At 41.4% G+C, this 22062-nt stretch overlaps 1 protein-coding gene across 4 annotated transcripts in view; it reads left to right on the top strand.

The window, feature by feature from the left end:
• Positions 1-22062, top strand: part of LOC127418220 (actin filament-associated protein 1-like 1) — a 51441-nt gene that overhangs the window by 18781 nt on the left and 10598 nt on the right. For 3 of the 4 annotated variants that reach the window (XM_051658679.1, XM_051658677.1, XM_051658678.1), the window contains exons 2-9: positions 13288-13413; positions 13911-13994; positions 14070-14158; positions 14965-15076; positions 16901-16999; positions 17100-17308; positions 17865-18044; positions 18256-18339. In XM_051658679.1, the coding sequence (XP_051514639.1) occupies positions 13288-13413; positions 13911-13994; positions 14070-14158; positions 14965-15076; positions 16901-16999; positions 17100-17308; positions 17865-18044; positions 18256-18339 (983 nt within the window). Of the gene's footprint in view, positions 1-13287; positions 13414-13910; positions 13995-14069; positions 14635-14964; positions 15077-16900; positions 17000-17099; positions 17309-17864; positions 18045-18255; positions 18340-22062 lie in introns of those variants that run through there. The other variant, XM_051658680.1, reaches the window with a different exon arrangement.

Raw genomic sequence — 22062 nt, forward strand, 5'->3', positions numbered from 1 at the left:
GTGTGATCTCACGGACAGAGATGAAAACATCTCGCCCAGGGTTGAGCCAAAAGAAAGCAACAAACACCCCTGCCATCAGGAGAACCTGCAGGTTAACTTGGTCAAGCTTTGTGTGCTGGTGTAGATTTCTGTGTTCCCGCGACGCTGTTTTGATGTGGTATTATCAGAGTGGACCACATGCGTAGCTCTCTGGAGCGGAGTGGGCAGGTAGCCCCGTGTTGTGCTTGGCTTTGGAAGTGACCCTCCACAGGTGCAGCTGAAGATAAATTGGAGCGCAAATATGTTTGATCTCTTGTTAGAGCATATTTCTGCAGGAATCATATATGCTCCACTGCGCTAATGTTGGTTTAAGTTGGGTCTAACTGCCCTCAGAAGACTTTCTGTTCATTAAGATTAAGTAGCTAACTTCACCTGACTCTTGTGATCTTTATGGGAAATACACTAAAACAAAGTAAGTGCTACCCAGTTGTAAGACAAGCTAAATATTTCTGTTTCAGCTTGACAAGCTAAATTAATTACATGGCAATATGTCTGGGAAGGTTTTTATTAGGGATGTTCCAATACTATCATCGGAATCGGGTCCGATACTGCACTCATGTACTTGTACTCATACTCGTAAAAATGTTCTGATATGAAAAACCGAGACCATCTGAAGTATAAATGCCATTACATAAACATTCAGTGCACAAATTAAAATCACGTTATGTCCTTGTGTGATTATTAAACCACAAATGTTATTTAATAAGATAAATGTATAGTTTGCATGTGATGCACACTTCAAATGAGAGAACTTGTAAATGTGTGGACGCCAGCTGCTCAAACCTTTTAGAGCTCCTTGGCTCATACACGGAAAACACCATGATGAGCTTTGCACACTCTGTTTGTAGCAGATGACAGCGAGCCAAGCTCTAATTCACTCCCTGTACAATGAGGCATATAAAGACTACATATTTATTTAATTAAATGACAGCCATGTACAGTTTAATAATCACATTGGGTCACGTAGCGACCTGCTTTTCCAGAAATGAGGAGTCAAGGCAAATGGAGGAGTGGAAACAGTCAACGTGAGTATTTTATTACTCTTTAGCGTCGTTCACAAAACTCAAACAAAAGGGCACTCAGTGGCCAAGTAATCACACACAGACGAGACAGTAATTCTTGTCGCACACACAGGAACAGTCTCTTTCTGGTCTCTCTCTCTGTCCTGACTGATGCGATTGTCGGCCTTTTCAGGTCTCGCTCCACCATCACTATAACGAGAGACAGGTGTTAATGACAGCCCAGGTGACGAGCCTTACCACTCTCCCTCTCCCGCAGACAGACACACGACCACGCCCCCATCCCAACATACCCCTACAGCTTGACTCAGGCCGAGGCAACATCCAGCCTGTCGAGGTAGGCCACGGGATCATCGCTCAGCCCCATCTTGATGAGGGTAACAGGGGTTGTGGGCTCCGGGGTCACAGCTGCAGCCCCCTCTCTGGGGATCAGGCTCCGGAACGCCTGCCGATCCTCCACTTGGGCCTGGAGCAGGTGTTGGAAATGCTGTTCCTGCTCTAGGCGTAAATCCATGAGGGCTTAATGTTGGTTATGCTGGATGCTGGCGAAGGACTTGATTACTTTGCCCAGTGGTGAGTGGTCCATGATGACGTTATCCTCCAAATCCCGGGTTTCGGCACCAGTGTAACAGAGTTTGTTTTATCAGGACAAATGGAGGAGTCATGAGGCAGCGAAAACAGTATTTTATTACTCTTCAGCATCATTCACAAAACTCAAACAAAAGGGCACTCAGTGGCAAAATCACACACAAACGAGACAATAATTCTTGTCGCACACACAGGAACAGTATCTCTCTGGTCTCTCTCCTGACTGATGCGCTTGTCGGCCTTTTCAGGTCTCCCTCCGCCATCACTATAACGAGAGACAGGTGTTAATGATAATGACAGCGAAGGTGATGAGCCTTACCGCTCTCCGTCTCCCGCAGACAGACACACGACCACGCCCCCATCCCCACACACTACTGTATAAGTAATATTCACTGTATACTGCTACTACCACTATTATTAATAAGAATAAATCATTAGCGGGTAAAACGAGAGGCGGTGGAACATGCTTTTACATCAATGAATGTTAGTGTACTGATGGAACAACGTTAAAGAAGATGTGCTGGCCTAATTTGGAAGCGCTCTTTATCAACTGTAATCCTTTCTATTTGCCACGGGAGTGTTTATATTCCTTATCACAGACACAGAACAACAATACCCGGACTCACTTATTATTATTTAACAAAGCTAAACTCAGCTGTGAACTGCCAAAATACAGACAGCACATTACACCTGGGACAGAAATATACTGGACCACTGCTACACAACATTAAAGGATTCATATCGCTCTGTCCCTAGAGCAGCTTTGAGACTCTCTGATAACTGTCTGGTTCATCTTCTTCCAACCTACAGGCAGAAACTTAAATCAGCTAAACCTGTAGTAAAGACTGTAAAGTGTGGACCAATGAAGCAGAGCTGGAACCACAAACCTGATATGACTGCACTGATTGAAGTGTTTTTTAAGCTGCAGACACCAATCTGGACGAGCTCACAGATACTGTGACATCATATATCAGTTTCTGTGAGGATATGTGCATTCCTACTACAATTTATTTAATGTTCAACAGCTACAAACCATGGTTTACAGGAAAACTCAGACAGATTCATCATGCCAAAGAGGATGCTTATAGGAGTGGAGATAAAATCTTGTATAATCAGGCCAAAAACACACTGACTAAGCTACTCTGAGAAGCTGAAAAACAAGTTTTTGCTAACGACTCTACATCAGTGTGGAGAAGCCTGAAAGACATTACTAACTTCAAGACACCGTCTTGAAGGGAACCAACAACTGCCTGATGACTTGAATGTGTTTTACTGTAGATTTGAAAAGCTTAGTCTCACACCCCACACCCACTCTGACCTTCTCTTCACACAAACACCTACACCTCCTGCTGGGGAAATTCATCAGCACATGTACGATCAGCACGGGTGCCCCCTAGGGATGTGTGCTCTCCCGACTACTCTTCTCCCTGTATATCAACGACTGCACTGCCAAGGACCCCTCTGTCAAGTTCCTGAAGTTTGCAGATGACACTACTGGCATCGGCCTCATCCAAGATGACGATGAGTTTGCATACAGAAGGGAGTTTGAACGGCTGGCTCACTGGTGCAGTCATAACAACCTGGAGCTCAACACGCTCAAAACAGTGGAGATGATTGTGGACATGAAGTGGGAGACCCACATTTACTCCATTGTGAAAAAGGCCCAGCAGAGGTTGTACTTCCTTCGCCAGTTGAGGAAGTTCAAACTGCCACAGGCATGTCCAGCGGAGGGTGCCAAAACCGAGCAAAATGAGGTTGTAATCAGACAAGGTTTTTAAGGTGAATTTTAGATGGAGGTTTTAATAAGTAAAACGTACCTCCCTAACCTAAAACTTTACCCTAATCTTAACAAATTGTGTCTGAAAAGATAAATGAGTGTTTAACAAAACAGACAACCTTACCCTTAACCAACATCTAACCTTAACTGGTAGTGTTATAAAATGCAAATTCGAAAAAATAAAAAATAAAACACATTAACTGAAGCAACCACGTAATTTTGTGTGGCTTTTATGCCACTTTCACATTCTTGGATCTTTGGCTGGACTCGAACTGCGGTCATTAAGCTCATAGTTCAATGCTCTATTAGGTGAGCTACCAAGCAAGCTAAAGACATAGGAATAAGTGTGCATATGTAGGTGGGTCTGTAATACAAGTGTTAAAATGTTTCTTTTTTCAAATCATGTGTTAAAGTAAAAGCGTTTTGATATCATAACATAGCAGGGGGTTAGTAATAGAGTGAAAAATTTATTTTTATAAATCAAAATCAGCAATTGTACTCGTGATTTGTGTCAATGATTAAACCACACAGTTTGTTGTAGCGCCTCTAGTGTTAATTTCACCAGTAAACTGCAGCGAAACGTAGAAAGCAGCACGTACAAGTCAGTTTACAAAAATGTATATAGAGTAATGTTAATTCTATGAGACCAGGTTGTCCTCTTCACACTGTACAGCTCTCCTCAACTTTAACTGCTGGTGATTTTCCACAGTGTCGGTGATTTACAGTACATTCTTCCAATAAGCTGCTAAGTGGGCACATAAAGCACATTTAGGGCACTTTCAGACATTTTGCCCCAATAAGTCGCTACCCAACCATGTCTCCTGGAGGAAGTCATGGTGAGGGCAACACATAAAGTTAAACTCAAGCTTTTTTTTTGTGATGACAGGGGCCTTGTGTCAACAAGTCTGAAAAGAGCAACACTTAAACATACTCAAACACAATGATAGGAGTGCCTGAAGGCAGCATGGGGTCACGTTCACAATCATTCAGAGGAAGTGTGATGTTTTGCAATACATTAGTCAATAGCAAAGATTATGTAGTGAATGAAAGAAAAACAATATGGCTTTTTCTGTCAGAACAGCAGTACGCTGACCCACATTTCAGATGAAAACATTCTGTGCATGTGGTGGTATGAATGCTTTGTGTTTGTGCGCACTTAAGAGTTTTGCGTTTCTGTGTGCCTTTAACTCCTCACCTTCCCCGTGGAGAGATGTGATGCTGACTCATTTTGACATGTTTTGGAGCACAGCACATTCTCACTGGAAGCACATCATTCATTAGGTTTTCTCATGGGGATGTGAAATAGGGTGGTGGCCATTTAAATACACTGAGCATAGCACTAAAAAATGGAGAAAGACAAGCAGAGGGGCTGCTGAAATGCTCTGGTTTCTTATCAGATTGCTCCATCACATATTTCCCTGAACTTGGAAACTTTTGAGTTGATGTCAGTGTTACCTCATGATACCTTCCATCTTCCATGGTTTAGACCAGCTTCAATTCCAAGATCTTAAATGGTTTTAGATATGCAGTTCTAGTCTGCTATTAGAACAAGCTGGTTATGTTTACCAGTGTAGCCATGCTACAACCAAAGTGGATGTGCCAAAAACATACCTTATACTGGTAAGCAGAAAGTTTTCACTGCAAAAATCTTTAAAATGTTTTGTGTTGTTTTCTAATAAAAATATCTAAACATCCTAAACATCCTTTCATCCTATCTTGAATAAAGTTACATTTTCTTACCCCATTGGAAAATTGTTTTTCTTAAGCATAAATCTAACTACATTTATTGAGATTTATGCTTAAATCACAAAGGGCCCTATTTTAAGAGCGCTATGCCTTAAGCGCACCGCTATCGTGCGTGCAAAGTCAGTGGGTATGGCCATTTTTTTTTTTCCTACAAGCATGCGCTATGTCTAAGTGCATGTGGGTTGGCAAAATCGCACGCTCAATTCTGAAATATTTCCGGACTGTGATGTATGTGTTGAATGCTCTCTATCAGCCTCTCTCGAACTATTGACTCTCGTCCTGCTCGCCCGTGTCTTACCAGCTATAAATATGCTTGCTTTGCTACTCTCCCATTGTTCATTGTTTTGTAATGTATATTTGTTACATGTTTCTCTGTTTATTGTTTTCTGTTTCATTTCTGTACAGTGTCTTCAAACTTTGGAAATGTTTTGAAAATTGGACAAAACATAGTGCATTTGTTGCGTGTAGCGCTGCGCTTAGCGCAGTCATGAAAATAGAGCCTTATAACTATTTAAAACTATTTGCCATTGGATTAAGGTAAAAAAAAAAAAAAAAAAAAAATATCAAGATACATTATCTGAAAACAAGCCTTATTATTTTACACAATTATGCTTCTCAAGTTGGGCTGGATAAAAATATTGATATAATGATTAATTGTGACCTTTATTTTAACAATCCCAATAACGATTCTTAAAATCCTAAGATCAATCTTTTACTTTAAAGTGTACTTCAGTTTTGGTTGTGTTGATTATTATATTTGTTAAATAAATTGCAATTAAATTGCATAGTTTGGGACCTGTTGGCCTGTTTGGGCAATTGTTTATATTAATATTTTCATAATGTACAAAGTTAGAAGGTCCCCTGTAAACTTTACAGCATTAGCTGAGAGAGAATTTCAGTTGTTAGCAAAATGGACTGTATAGACCATTTAAAGGACACTTTGTCGGTGTAAGGAAATGATGTCTTTGTCCCTTGAACATTTCCTGCTAGTTGTAAAATGAATTCTCAAACTCAGCGGAGATGCTTCATTCATTGTGACTTTAATATGATTAATATGACTAATGTTAATACGAATGTAATAGAATGCCATTATTCAAATTTGGACCATGTTGTTCAGTGGCTGGATGCTCCCTGGTTGCCTGGAACTAATGGAAATTAAAGTGTTTATATTGCCGAAAAGCAATGGGAGGTGACACCTTCCCCTATTCCAATGCCCCGCCACTCTCCCCCTCAGGGGGGCACGCCCGCCGACGCAAGTGCGGGCGTAGCGCCTGGGCCGGCCTGCCGGAGGTGCGGAGACCCGGGCCACTTCCGAGATCAGTGCCCTCTGATGGAGCTGGGGACAGTGGTGTGGGTCTCTGACCTCCCACAGGCTGCCCCCGACCAGGACGGAGCGTACCGGATACCGGTAAGTGTTAAGGGGGGTACTCACCAAGCATTGGTGGACACCGGGTGTAATCAAACCACTATCCACCAACGCTTGGTTCAACCCGAGGCATTGGTCACAACTAAAACGGTGAAGGTAAAATGTGTACACGGGTATATTCACAAGTATCCGGTAGTGACCCAGACGATTAAATTCCGGGGGAAAAAGCATAGAGTGGAGGCCGCGGTTAGTTCCCGCCTCACCCCTCCACTGATTTTTGGGACTGATTGGCCTGACTTTAGAGTTTTATTAAAGGGAATTTGCACGGATGGGTCCTGTACGAAAATAGGGAGATGTGTGATGTGTGATGCTCTGGCAGGGGAGGCGGAGCCGGGGCCGTGCTCGACAGCTCCACGTCATAATGACGAGAGAGGGGGAGATGCTGCAGCCCCTCCCCTTCTCAGGGGATTCCCTGAGGGGGATTTCTCTTTGGAGCAGTCGCAAGACGAAACCCTCAAACACGCCTTTGACCAAGTGAGAGTCATCGATGGTCAACGACTCCAGCCGGACATTGCCTTTTCATACCCCTATTTTGCAATTATAAATGAGCGGTTGTATAGAGTGACACAGGACACTCGGACCAAAGAGGATACAACCCAACTTTTGATTCCAAGGAGCCGTCGGGAAATGGTATTCCAGGCGGCTCATTATAATCCCATGGCAGGTCACGTAGGAGAAAGGAAGACACTGAACCGTCTAATAGCCCGTTTCTATTGGCCGGGCATTGGCGTGCGATGTCCGCAGGTGGTGTGCGGCATGCCGCGAATGCCAGCTGGTTAACCCACCGGCCACCCCAAAAGCACCATTGTGCCCTCTCCCTCTAATCGAGGTCCCCTTTGAGAGAATTGGAATGGACCTCGTCGGGCCATTAGAACGGTCAGCATGCGGACATCGCTTTGTATTGGTCCTAATGGACTATGCAACGCGATATCCGGAAGCAGTGCCTCTTCGCAACATCTCAGCACGCAGTGTTGCGGAGGCACTCTTCAAAATAATCTCCCGGATGGGGATTCCGAAAGAAATCCTCACCGATTAGGGCACAACATTTATGTCACGGACACTACGCGAACTGTACGAGTTATTAAATATTAAATCGATTTGCACCAGTGTGTACCATCCTCAAACGGATGGCCTGGTGGAACGATTTAATAAAACCCTCAAAAACATGATTCGTAAGTTCGTGCACGATGATGCTAGAAATTGGGATAAATGGCTCGACCCCCTGTTATTTGCAGTACGAGAGGTCCCGCAAGCCTCCACTGGCTTCTCCCCATTCGAGCTGCTGTATGGGCGATGCCCACGCGGTGTGCTTGATGTATTGCGAGAGGCCTGGGAGGAGGGACCTTCAAACAGTAAAAATGAAATTCAATACGTTCTTGATCTTAGAGCAACACTCCACACTCTGGGGCAGCTAACACAGGAGAATTTGCTCCAAGCTCAAGAACGACAGCGCTGACTGTTTGACAGGGGAACTCAGCTAAGGGTATTTGCACCGGGAGATAAAGTGCTTGTATTGCTTCCCACATCGAGCTCTAAATTACTCGCCAAGTGGCAAGGACCCTTTGAGGTCACACGACGAGTGGGAGATCTCGATTATGAGGTTAAACGAACCGATAGAGGGGGCACACGTCAAATATACCACCTCAATCTCCTGAAATTGTGGAGGGAGGCAGTTCCCGTGACGTTGGCTACGGTAGTTCCCGAGAAGGCGGAGCTCGGACCGGAGGTGAGTTCAAAACATAACCAGTTCACCCCGGTCATTTGCGGAGACCACCTCTCACCGAGCCAACTCGCGGAGGTTGCTAGGTTGCAACAGGAGTTTGCAGATGTGTTCTCCCCTCTACCGGGACGTACAAACCTCATCCATCACCACATCGAGACCGAGCCGGGGGTCGTGGTACGTAGCCGCCCCTATCGACTACCCGAACACAAAAAGAAAATAGTTCGGGAAGAATTGGATGCGATGCTTGATATGGGGGTAATAGAAGAATCCCACAGCGATTGGTCCAGCCCAGTTGTTCTAGTGCCTAAGAGCGACGGGTCTGTGCGATTCTGTGTGGATTATAGAAAAGTCAATGCGGTGTCTAAATTTGATGCGTATCCAATGCCTCGCGTTGTTGAGTTGCTCGATCGGTTGGGCACTGCTCGTTTTTATTTGACATTGGATTTGACGAAGGGTTATTGGCAGATACCCTTGACACCAGTTTCCTGTGAGAAAACCGCCTTCTCCGCACCGTTTGGATTACACCAATTTGTGACACTTCCGTTTGGTTTGTTTGGGGCCCCGGCTACGTTTCAGCGTCTCATGGACCGAATCCTCAGACCGCATTCAGCTTACGCCGCTGCCTATTTAGATGGCATCATCATTTATAGCAATGATTGGCAGCGGCACATGCAGCATCTGAGGGCAGTTCTGAGATCGCTGCGCTGAGCGGGACTCACAGCGAACCCGAAGAAGTGCGCGATTGGACGGGTGGAGGTACGGTATCTGGGGTTCCACTTGGGCCACGGGCAGGTGCGTCCCCAAATTGACAATACAGCGGTGATTGCGACCTGCCCGAGACCCAAGACCAAAAAGGGGGTGAGACAGTTCCTGGGGCTGGCTGGCTATTATAGAAGGTTCGTACCTAATTATTCGGACGTCACCAGCCCGCTGACTGATCTCACTAAAAAGGGAGCTCCAGATCAAGTCCAGTGGACAGAGCAGTGTCAGCGGGTGTTCACGCAAGTTAAAGCCGCACTTTGCGGGGGGCCGCTTTTACATTCACCTGACTACTCTCTCCCTTTTATTTTACAGACAGATGCTTCAGACAGGGGGCTGGGGGCCGTACTCTCGCAGGTGGTGGAGGGGGAGGAGCTCCCGGTGCTGTACATTAGCCGTAAGCTCTCGTTAAGGGAAACTAAGTACAGCACCGTAGAAAAGGAGTGTCTTGCCAAATTACGACATATTAGGCTTATGATGTTATCAGATATGATATAGAGTTTTAAAATAATCAAATAAAACAGTGTTTTAATGAGTATTCATTTAATTTCACATTAATGTGTGTCAATTAAGGGTGTTCTACGCATTGTCTTTTCTATGCATCGTAATTGGTGTGTGAGTGTGTGTGTGAATGGGTGAATGAGTCACAGTGTAAAGCGCTTTGGAACCGCTAAGGTTAAAAAAGCACTATATAAGTGCAGACCATTTACCATTTCTCAAAGTCTCCTTTTTGTTTCAATGACAGCGTTATGCACAGTGCAGATCAGATTAATACCTGCCTTTCATTTGTATTAATTTGCTCTGGTAGTTTCTGATTCTGAAATGACTTTCAGGCTTGATAAATCACTTTGCGGGTCGAATTTGATTAATTTTCATCTAGACTTCCCTTTATTATGCGCATTTGGAGGCACTTCTCTAAATCTCATATTCATTTCGGGGAAATGCAAAAATTGCTAAGACGTGCTATTTTGCACATCTGAAAGATGCAATCTTTAAAAGAGTACATTAGTAGATCAGCTCAGACCTTTTTTTTAGATTGCTATCAAGTTTGCACATGTTTTTATACATGCAAACCTTTAGTAAATCGGGGCCTTAGCGCTCTACCTCACAAACTTACAATTAGTTTGCATAAATTTCATTCACCTACCAGAGATAAGATGTTTGCTACAGTTTTTAATACTGCACACATATGCAGCCATCTCATCTCATTGCAGTGGTTCGTGTGTCCATTTGTGGTTGCTCTTTCGGCAATCAAAACACTTCAATTTATGTAAGTTCCAGGCTTCCAGAGATCTTCCAGCCACCAAACAACATGGTCCACGCTGTTGTTTTGAATGAGTTTGACAACTCGCAGGAAATGTTCAAGGGACAAAAATATCACTTCCTTAAACCGATGAATAGTCCTTGAAATGGTTCATAATTAAAATAAAAAATCCTTATCTTGTCTGCAATTCACACGCTTAAAGCGTTAACGGCTTCATTGATTGTAACAGGAGCGGTCCAGCATTCCCGAAGGAAATTGTTAGCATCTAAACTACAATGCACTTCCATCTCCTCTCTTACATAGGCGCTCAGTATCAACAACACATCTGGTTAAGTCACTTCAAGTAAACAAAAAAGTTTGAAGTTCTTTGAGAAAGTTTGTTGACTTAAGAGTCTTATTTAAAGGATCCAGTATTTGTTTATTTATAACATAAGGATGCGCTTGTCATTTTATTTGGACAGTTCTGGATTATAAAAATGTTGCTACCGGAAATGTTTCAGGGCAAGACCAAAGTCTTTTTAGCTAGTCAGTTCACTCTGCGGCCATCTTTGGAATGATGCTCATGGGGAGCTATTTTTTCTAGTTCAACAAGCGGCATGCCAGTACAGCTCCTATCTATTTGAATGGGGAAAAACTGAAATCTCCAAAACGGGTGGTCAAGATTACGATCAAATAACATATTTAAGATCAGCAGTAAAATCTGACAACACTGGTATCAAAAATGTTGCTTCTTTACCTCAGATTATGCTAAAAAACTAAATTTTCCTGGCTTGTACTGTATAGCTAATGCACATCTGCATTCTCGAGTTGATTGACATGCGATGTCTGTGTGTAAAAAGTGATTGGCTCTTTAACCTGTAAGGCGGGACTTCTTTTCTACATCCGTTGACTGTAGGGCATTCCAATTTGTCCCATTAATTTTAATAGAAGTGACCTGTCTCTGCTAAATATTCTCTGGCAAGACATGTGCAGTAGCATTCTGATTTCTTTGTTATTGTTTACGTCCATGAAATGGTCTATATCTGAAATATACCCAAATTAACCAGAATTGAATTAAATTGTATCGAAGTTAGATTTTAATTGAGAGTGAATCAAATAAATTCTGGAAATCTGTATCGATAACTAGCCCTTACAGGGAAATGTATCTTGTTTTAAGGATGTTTAGATATTTTACTGGAAAAACAGGACAAAAACACTGATTAAGACATTTTTTTCCATGTGTATCTGACTAGTTAAACTAGTCATTTGGCTAGTTTGGATAGCTGGTCACCATCTGTTTAGCTGGTCTAGGCTGCTTTATCTACAGGAATCATACATTTATTCTCTGTTTTCTCTCACTTTAGCATTTTCTGTCTTTGGCTCTGAAAGAATTCCATAATTTAGACCACTACTCATTGAGTAGCTGGAGAATTAAGTTGATTTGAGCCTTGACCTATCACACCTGTTCATCTAAGTAAGCCCACAGGCCCTGAGGTGGATACTTTGGCTCAGCTCTGTCCAGGCCAAATTTTTCAGCTGTGTGATGGACATGGACAATCAGCCCTATTCGCACTTGTTTTCTATCTCTCACTCTGTCACTCCCTCTCCCTCCACTCTTCTTCTGCGTTTGATCAGTGTGGTTTTGGTCTTTATTATGAGCTAATATCCAGTGGGGCAGGATAGTTTTCCTTAAACAAAACAGTTAGAAACCTTCTACATAAGCAAGCATTCTGCCTGGGCAACCACACTAGGGTTGCTGTCAAATCCCCTTTTTATTGTTTCATGCTTTTGGTTTCCCATCATTCCTCAACACATACTTGCAACAGAGTGAGATCTTTGGTTGCATGTTTTTACTAATTTGCTGACAATGCTTTAGTCTAAACTCATAGACTCAGCGTTGATAGTGTTGGGTTATTAGTAATGGGTTGGAAGTGAAAATGTTGCTTTGTGAGCGTGTAATACTGTGTGAATTATGCTGTTTGTGGGCTGCAGTATCTGTTGAGATGTCCTAGGTGTGTCAGCCGGCCTCCTTCAGACTAAAGCTCTCCACACAGGTGGATGGCAATGTCACAGTGTGCTGTTATCTACATAATCTAGACCTGTGTTTTTCAGCTAAAATGTCCCTAAAATTTTTTGAACTACTCTAATTTGGCTAGCTTCTACCAAGTGACAGATGAATGCACGGTTATTTGATTAGTTGCATTTTTTTTATTTGCCATAAGAATTTGTTTTCATCTCTGTGACTGTATCAGGAAAGAGCTGCGGCCTATTTTTGGGTCACACTCACAACCCACCAGTTGATAATGCTGATCTAGACAATAGAGACTCAATCCACCGCTCAGAGGTTAACACACCATGTTATCTTGTCTTAGAGATGTGAGAGGGAGGGAGTTTAGATGTCAAGCAATGAATGTATTTATTGGGCTTGGACCCTCTTCAGATGCTCTTCGTGAGTCAGCTAGGTGGGATGGGAATCTTGCCACAGATCAGAGGATATGTCATCGTCTCTACTTGAGGGTTTTTATTTTCCCTAGCAGGACAGTTTCCATCCTATAAAGACCTGGATGAGAAATCAAGAGTCCCAGCGTAAAGTTCTGAGGTCCAAACCGGTTCAAATTTATAATCCTGTTGACCTGTCATCATCCCTCCCTGCCCATAAAACATTTTGTCCATTGACGTGTGTCCATGCTGAAGACACTCTATGGAATATAATGTTACAAAGAAGTATGCATCTAGATCTTTTTTTGATTCAGTCATCCCAACTTTACAAGATTTGGAGAGAATGATTGATGATAAAGACCAGAGTTGATCTCAAAGCCTCCCCACTGACACTTGTTTTTATTCACTCTCACTCTCGCTGACGAGTTGGTGGTTATGGTCGATCTAATTGATCTTTTGTTATTACAAACACTGACAGTTGTATAGTCTGATCTCTATCGACCTCTAACCTTGAGCTTTGACTTTCAGCAATGGAGCTATTGGTGTCAGAGCTGAATGTGCTGTTGAAGTTGTTGGACCATGAGACCCTGAGCTCTGCTACAGAAGAGAAGAAAGCAACCGTGAAGAACCTGCTAAGACAGCTGCAGCCCTCAGGTAAACAACACTGTTACATGTAACCAAGCTGGGAAATCCAGCTTAAAAACAGTTTATGGTGGTCACTCATTTAACATAGTTTTTATGATGTCAAAGTTGTCATTTACAGTCAGGCTAGGTGGTCGATCAGCTGGACCTGGTTATGGTCTTACCAGATACCATATTCCAAAAACCAGCTTGACTACCTTGGATTGTGCCCTGTTTTTCCTGCGAGGAACTGAACAGAAATGGTAGATTAACTCAAGAACAGAAAAATTAGCTTTGTACAATAATAAGAGACAAGAAAAAATCCTTGGGCCAGAAAGTAACAGGGCTAAATGGATAAACATCGGCTTGATGAAGCCTTGGTTTTCTCACAAATGAGGAAAGACAGTATACATTGTAATGATCGCTGACTTAATACACTGAATAGTTAATTCTCCTAGACTGAAATAGCTTTTGGCAATCGTCCTATATACATATCATGTTTTCTCTTTTCACATATTATCCCTTTGCAGTCACTGGAAAAGACTATATGTATGTGAACACCTCAGTATACAGAAACGGAACCAGCTTTGTTGAGTCCCTTTTTGAGAAGTTTGGTAAGTGAGGAGTATTTGTGTGATACTCTTACTTGTTTCAGAGCATTAAACTCATAAATGTGTTTTCACGTACAGATTGTGACCTCGGGGACCTGAAAGTTGAATTAGAGGAGCAGAAGAAAGAGCCAGAGTCAGACCACACAGAACACATTCCCTCTAAGCCAGTAAGAAACCTTCTTTCAAAGGATTACCGATACTGTTCTGCACTGAAGCATTCTTCCTTAGACTTAACACTTATATACACAGTATATACAGTATAGTGCAATATTATCCTGGATATCAGTGTGTAAATGGGGCGTTGCTCTTTGACACTAAGGTATGGCAGGAAGATAAATCACACTGCTGTGAAACCTCCCTTTCTCCTTACAGCTGCATTGCAAATTCAGGGCCAAGCAGTTATCTTTAAGTCACGTCACTATCAGCCCTTCACCTGGGTCCCAATAGAGCTATGATCTATTATTAAGAGAGCTTCTCCAGGATTTTTCATTGTATGTGTCACTGTGTTTGTGTGTCATTATTAGCACAATACTCCTGAATGGACACTATCTGATGGATTTTTCAGCCATCCCTGCTGAAAATATCAGCATTGCTGGTCACCAGTTTATGTTTTGGTTGCAGACAGACCATGCTGGTCAACCAGGTAGGTTTTGTGGGTTAAAGCGTGGCTATGCAGGTCCACCAGGTAGACCAGCACCAAACCAGCACTAACCAGCATAAACCAGCCTAGACCTGCATGGAAATTGCATGCTGGTCTTTGTAGAAAGGATCAACCATGTGGCATTTGGGTTTTGATTGGCTGCAGCGGTCACATATCATTTATTATAGGGGTAACTTGCCGAGTGGTGGAACCAAGTGAAATAACTTTGTGTTATTGTGGAAACTCCTTGAAAAGCAGATGTTAAGTGTGAGTTAATGTGAAGGGGCAGGCAGATGGAGAAAGTCATGTTCATTTGTCGCATTTTTGGAGCAGAGCACAAAAGATTCTCCACCCCCACTGCCCAACACACCACCTCCAGAGGATTACTATGAAGAGGCCGTGCCACTCAGCCCTGGCAAGGTGCCAGAATATATCACTAGCCGCAGTAAGTGTCATTGCTGTGTGTTGCTTGGAAATAGATTTATAAACATGGCATGGTTTATATAAACTCATGTTGGGTGATGTTCTAACTTTGTGGTATTTCAAGTCAGAATATAAAAAACTCTCACTGTATTTGAAAAGCATCTAAAGTTTTAAGCCCTGTTCACACATGCAGCAACTTCTAGCGACAAAGCGTCATGATCTCATTCATTTTCAAAGAGAGATAGCGACTTCCAGCGACACGCGTGACAGCGACCTCTAACGACTGGATGTGGCCGTGTCCAATGACTTTGAGAAAAGTTTAAGAAAAGTTTTTACTTGCAAATGAGAGGCGACTTTCAGCAGCGACTACCAGTTGAAGATGTTATTATTAATGATATGATGCACTGAGCACTTCTGCAGTTCATATAAAAACACTCTCCCCTACAAAACGTTCATTTTTAGAGATGAAAACAAATTCCTTGTCAAATTAGAATGATATAATAGTTTTCTCTGCAATATGTCTCATCTGTGATCATATTTTCAAAAGATACGACCAGACGTGCAGTCCACCAGTAACGTTAGCATGACAGTGGTAGGAACGACCACTAGCAACTTCACAATACAGGGACTAGCTAGACGATAAAGTCACTGCATATGTGAATGGGACTAATTAAGGCATGTTTGTGCTGAAAAGAATGACAGTTATTAATTACGGCACAACGCTATTTCAGTACATTTAGCGCCTGTTAAATTGGATTGATGATGGTTAGTGAATAAAGGCAAAACTATACTTTGGTTTTCCAAGTAAACTCAAGTCTTAAAGGTGCTGTAATCGATTTTAGCCATTCTGGAACTGTCACGAGACTGAGCTTTTGAATAAGACACGACGCCTCTTTCCAAAACACCGCCCTCCAAAGATAGCGTTGAGATGTCACCAAACATTACAGCAGCAGTGCGACCTCTCAGTAGAAAAATAGTGCCCTCAGCTGACATCTGTTATGAAGTCTGAACATGGCATTAAACTGAACGCTTCAACTACTACACTATGCGAATGTACAAAATGATTGACAGCAGAGACTATTTAGCAGACAGACCACTTATATTAAAATGAATGTGAGAAATTGGAACGACCAATGGATGTAAAAAAGGAAGTCCTACCTTACAGGTAAAAGAGCCAATCTCCTTTTAGATACAGACATTGCCTGTCAATGAACGTGCATGCGCATTAGACAGACAAGCTGGGAAAATAGTGTTTTTTTAGTGTAATCTGAGGTAAAGAAGCACAACTTATGATAACATTGTTGTCAGATTTGACAGCTGATTTTAAATATGTTCTTTGATCATAATATTGACCAACCATTTTGGGGATTTTGGTGTTTCCCCATTCAAGTAGCTAGGAGCTGAACATTTATGCTACTAGTTTACATAGAAGATAGCTGCCCAGCCTGCCCGAGAGCATTCCAAAGATGGCCACCAAGTGGACTTCTTTTCCTTGAAAGGGACTTTGTTGACAGGCAGAAAGCACATCAAAGTCTTCTGATTGGCTAACCAAAGAATGTGTTCTTGGCCCGCCGTCACATTTTTGTTTGCTGTTTACACAGTCTATAGTTGTCCCAAAGACCGGTGAGATATCTCTGATTTCAGTGATACCTATCAGGGAGAAGGAACATTTTCTGCATGCCATTTTATAAAAAAAAAAATCCCTTGCGGCACCTTTAAGATGCAGATTTTTGCGCTAACAAATCACACACAACTGTTTAATGAATTCACCCCTTATTCTGCGTAATATGACACCTCTTCTATTGCCTCTTCTTTTGACTCTTCTATGTCTCTTCTGTTTCTGTAGGCAGCTCCAGCCCTCCAAACTCCATTGAAGATGTATATTATGAAGATGCTGAGAATGATTACCCAACCACGCAAGTGAACGGACGACGCAAAAACTCCTGTAAATGAGGAACCCTTTCATTTTCATGCATGTCAGTTTACCCCTACTAGTTATGTCATTTCTTATTAGTCCTATTTGTATGATATCACTCTTTACACAGATAACGACTCAGATGCCTTAAGCAGCTCTTATGAGTCATATGACGAGGAAGAGGAGGAGAAAAGCCAGCGTTTGACGCACCAGTGGCCCTCAGAAGAGAACTCCATGGCCCCGGTGAGAGACTGCCATATCTGTGCCTTCCTTCTGAGAAAGAAACGTTTCGGCCAGTGGGCCAAACAGCTCACTGTCATCCGTGAAAGCAGACTCCAGGTGAGCTGCCAGAAGCCCCAAGGAATTGAAGTGAGCCTTGTGTCTTTGTACATATTATGAATAGGATTGCCAACGATACCATTATTTCAGTAGCCGATACCAGTAAAAATGCACAATTTACGACCCGAATTTCAATAAATCAGCAAAAAATAATATGCTATGCCTATTGAACAGTTCTTTATTTAAAAAATTTGCATATTAATAAAAATATTAGAAAATTAAGTAAAAAAAGTTATTCAAGTAAACAGTCAGTAATACAATAAAGAGAAAAAAGAAACAAATTACAAACTATAGAATAAATAAAAACAACAGGTCAAATATATAAATGAAGTAAACAGTGCAGCAGTATCAAGTAAACATCCACATATATATATATATATATATATATATATATATATATATATATATATATATATATATATATATAAGGGGTCTAATGCACAGATTTTTTTGGCCCACCTGTTTACATTCACTTAATACATAAGTGACTCATCTGAATTATGAATGATACATTGAAGCCTCTGATTCACTATTTGTACAACTGCTTGTTTTATAGTGCTATAAAAGCTCTAAAGACCAGTCGCCCTACATGGACATTCCACTCAGCCTGTGCACGGTCATCTACGTGCCTAAAGACGGGCGAAGAAAGAAGCATGAGCTGCGTTTCTCTCTTCCTGGAGGAGAGGCATTGGTGCTGGCAGTGCAGAGCAAGGAGCAAGCCGAGAAATGGCTCCAAGTAAACACAGTTCTTTACTCAATACATTTCATCTCACGCTAGCACTCTCACTAGTTCTCCATTATTCTTACACACAATGGATGTATCTGGCTGCCAGAAACCATATTGCACAAGAGGAAAATGGCTTTTGTTAATGGACCCCCCTGTGTGATGGAATATGTTTACATGTGAAGGGAACTGCTGATGTGTGGATGTCTTTGTGTGATTGCAGGTGGTGCGTGGCGTTACAGGTCAGGGGAATGGGTTGGACAGCCCATCATCTCCCTCGATTCCTAGGAAGAATGAACTGGATAAGGTGGGATCCCAGCACACATTTGTATCTTTCATACCTCCTGCACATCTCATCCTCACCACTGCCGAATAAAGTGTGCACATGATGCATTGAATGATCTTTTGGGGATTCGCTTATTCATTAAACAGAGGTCTCGCTGCGACTAGAGCTGGTTAGAAAACATTGTCCCACTTAAACAGCGTAAGCTGAATTCCTCATGACCTGAGCAATGATTTACCAAGACTTTTCATTTGCAAAAAAACTACTGCTACTGCATGATCACCATATTCATCTTCCATGGTATTTTCAGTAGTTGTGTAAATATAATATGATGCAATAAAAAAAAACACTGCCCATCAATGTTTCATTTAAACCTATCAAAGGATTCAACATAATTTAAATGTACTGTAAAACTTAAATTACACAAAATTGTCTGACATTGGCAACAAAAGCAAATTTAGTGTTTGTTGACCTAATGCTGCAGTATGCTTCGTCTATTGAGCTCTGAGTGGTGGTCAATCTTTTTTTTCCCCAAAAATATTAATTTGAAAAATGTAGCAAAAATTATGTTTTAAAGCTCACTAATGGGATTATAATGGGATTCCAAGGTACTTCAGACATCATCCAAAATACAAAGTATTAACTTGGTAACATTCCCAAGTGTTTTTTCTACTATGCTGTAAGCTGCTCCTTTCCTATTTTATGCTAATTTCTCTCCTCTTTTAAACCTGTTGCTCTAAATGAATGAGTCTTTCTTCTATCATTGTTTGTAATTACATCCCCACCACTGCTGCTGAGAGTGCAGGTCTGTGTGTTTGTGTGTAAACAGACTGACAGGGTTTCTGGGAGGCTAAATGTTGTGGGCTCACTCTTCATCTGTTCTGATTAAAAGTTGTCAGGCTAAGGGGTGGTAAATTCTGCCAGAGCAGCTGTAAATAATGTGTTGAGTGTAAGAGGCCTGTTGTGAGAGGCAGAATGATGGGGTTTGTTATGATGTGTGTGTTTGTATGTCAGGAAAAACATTTAATCTTAATTTAGCAGTGGACTGTGAAAGTTGCACTCTGCTGGGAGTTTGTTTCCTGTCTGAACTCCATTGCTAGAGCTGTCTGGCCACAGGAGCACTGACAGAGTTCTTTTCTCACTCACTTGTTCTATTAGACTTCTTTTCAATAACCTGCAGATTCTATTGTATAAACTTAGTCATATTTCCCTACAAACCTAAGTAGATTTTTGTGTAGCTATAGATGTGTATATTTAAACCTTAAGTCATTTTTATTTGTATAGTGCTTTTCACAACACACATCCTTTCAAAGCAGCTTTACAGAAAATCATGCATTAACAGAAAATTAAACTGTAATATCTATAAAGTCTTAGAGTCATCATTGTTTAATAGTAAATTGTGTATAAAAATAAATAATTAAATAATAATTGTATTTAGAACCCCAGTGAGCAAGCCGAAGGCGACTGTGGCAAGGAACACCAAACTCCATAAGATGTTGGTTAATGGAGAAAATAACCTTGGGAGAAACCAGGCTCACTGTGGGGGCCAGTTCCCCTCTGGCTAAACGACATGAATATAATGCCAATATTAGTTATTTGTGTGCAGTGCAAGTCATGGTTTAAAATTAGTAAACTAAGTAAGTGCAAAGGGCCAGTGTTTAAACATAAATTTTGTATGAACTGTAAGATTAATGACTAATGTTTTTGAAGTCCATTCTGTATAAACTGCAGAAGTTTACATAGCTGCATTGTCCTTCATTAGTTGGCTGATGAAGGATTTTGTTGGCAATTAATTGATAGTCTATGTATTCCATTTCAGGAGTGTAGTCCATCATTAGACCAAGGTGATGCAGGCAGTGATGAGTGAGGTCCATTGCAGTTAAACCGGCCGGTCATTTTGGTGAGGTCTATCCTAAGTCCAAGGTTCAGGCAGTGGCATATGAAGTTTCCCATGTGTTATGGTTGGAATTGGCATCAGTTCATCCTCTGAAGTCCATCGTAATAAACTGAAGTGATGTCTGGCTGGCACCGGCTGCATTTAGTCATCATCACTCAGAGACACGTAGCAGTGGAGTCCGACACCTAGCAGGAACAGAGCTGGATCTGGCTGGTTCTGGTGACGACATGGATACAAATAGAGTAATATTAGCATAGATGCCATTAAATGTTTTGCAGAGTTATAGATCATGATAAATATTCTGGTTCCGGCAGACCTAACTAAAGCAGCCTAATTGTGAGTAGATGGATAAATTAGGTGTATGCCTGGCTAAATAGATGAGTCTTCAGTCTAGACTTAAACTCAGTGAGTGTGTCTGTGTCCCGAACAGTTTTAGGGAGACTATTCCATAGTTTAGGGGCCAAATAGGAAAATGATTTTGAAATTCTAGGAACTATTAACAGGCCAGAATTTTGCGATCGTAATGAACGTGATGTATTCAATGTAACGATGATAAAAAGGGGCCAATATGATCATATTTCTTGGTTGTAGTCAGCACTCTGGCTGCTGCATTTTGAACCAATTGAAGTTTATTTATTGAACTTTCTGGACATCCTCCCAGTAATGCATTACAATAATCTAGTCTTGAGGTCATGAACGCATTAATTAGTTTTTCAGCATCAGCAACAGGGAGCTTGTGTCATAACTTAGTAATATTTCTGAGGTGGAAGAATGCTGTTCTACAAACACTGGAAATTTGATTTTCAAAGGACAGATTGGTTATCAAATATAACACTTAAGTTCTTCGCTGTAGAAGACAATATAACAGTACATCCATCGAGATATACAAGAGTCAAATTATATTTTAGCGGCTTATTTTTAGAGGTTTATGGTCCAATAATTAGTACCTCTGTTTTGTCGGAATTGAGTAAAAGGACATTTCTGGCTTCCAATCTTTGATTTCATTGATACACTCTGCTAATTTGGAGAATTGTGAAATTTCTTTGGGTTTCTAAGAAAAGTTGGGTATTGTCAGCATAACAGTGGAAACTTATTCCATGATTCCTGATAATATCTCCCAGGAGAAGCATATATAAGGAGAAAAGCAGAGCCCTAAAACTGATCCCTGTGCCACTCCATACTTAACTTTTGTTTGATTTGACAGTTCCTCATTTACATAGACAAAGTGGTAGCAGTCTGCCAAATAGGACCTAAACCATTCTAATGCAAGTCCACAAATGCCAACATAATTCTCAAGCCTATTCAAGAGAATGTCGTTATCTATGGTGTCGAAGGCAACACTAAGATCTAAAAGCACTAGAAGAGAAATGCAGCCGCGATCAGATGATAGGAGCAAGTCATTTGTAACTCTGATAATTGCGGTCTCTGTACTGGGACCTAAATCCTGACTTAAATTTTTCATATATACTATTTCTCTGTAGAAATTAACATAGTTGGGAGGACACTACCTTTTCTAGTGTTTTTGACATAAATGAGAGATTTGAAATCTGTCTGTAATTAGCCAATTCTCCAGGATCAAGCTGTGGCTTCTTTATAAGTGGTTTGATAACTGCCATTTTAAAGTTTTTTGGGACATGTCCTAAGGATAGCGAGGAGTTAATAATATTAAGAAGAGGTTCTGAGATTACAGGGAATACCTCTTTTAAGAGCTTAGTTGGTATTGGATCTAACATGCATTTTGTGGCTTTTGATGTTTTGAAAAGTTTTTTTTTTTTTAGCTCTTTATGACCTATGACAGTGAAGGATTGAAGCTGCTCATGAGGAAAATTATGAGACACTGTTTTCTGAGA

Source organism: Myxocyprinus asiaticus, chromosome 27, assembly GCF_019703515.2.
Source record: "Myxocyprinus asiaticus isolate MX2 ecotype Aquarium Trade chromosome 27, UBuf_Myxa_2, whole genome shotgun sequence".
NCBI classification, from domain to species: Eukaryota; Metazoa; Chordata; class Actinopteri; order Cypriniformes; family Catostomidae; genus Myxocyprinus; species Myxocyprinus asiaticus.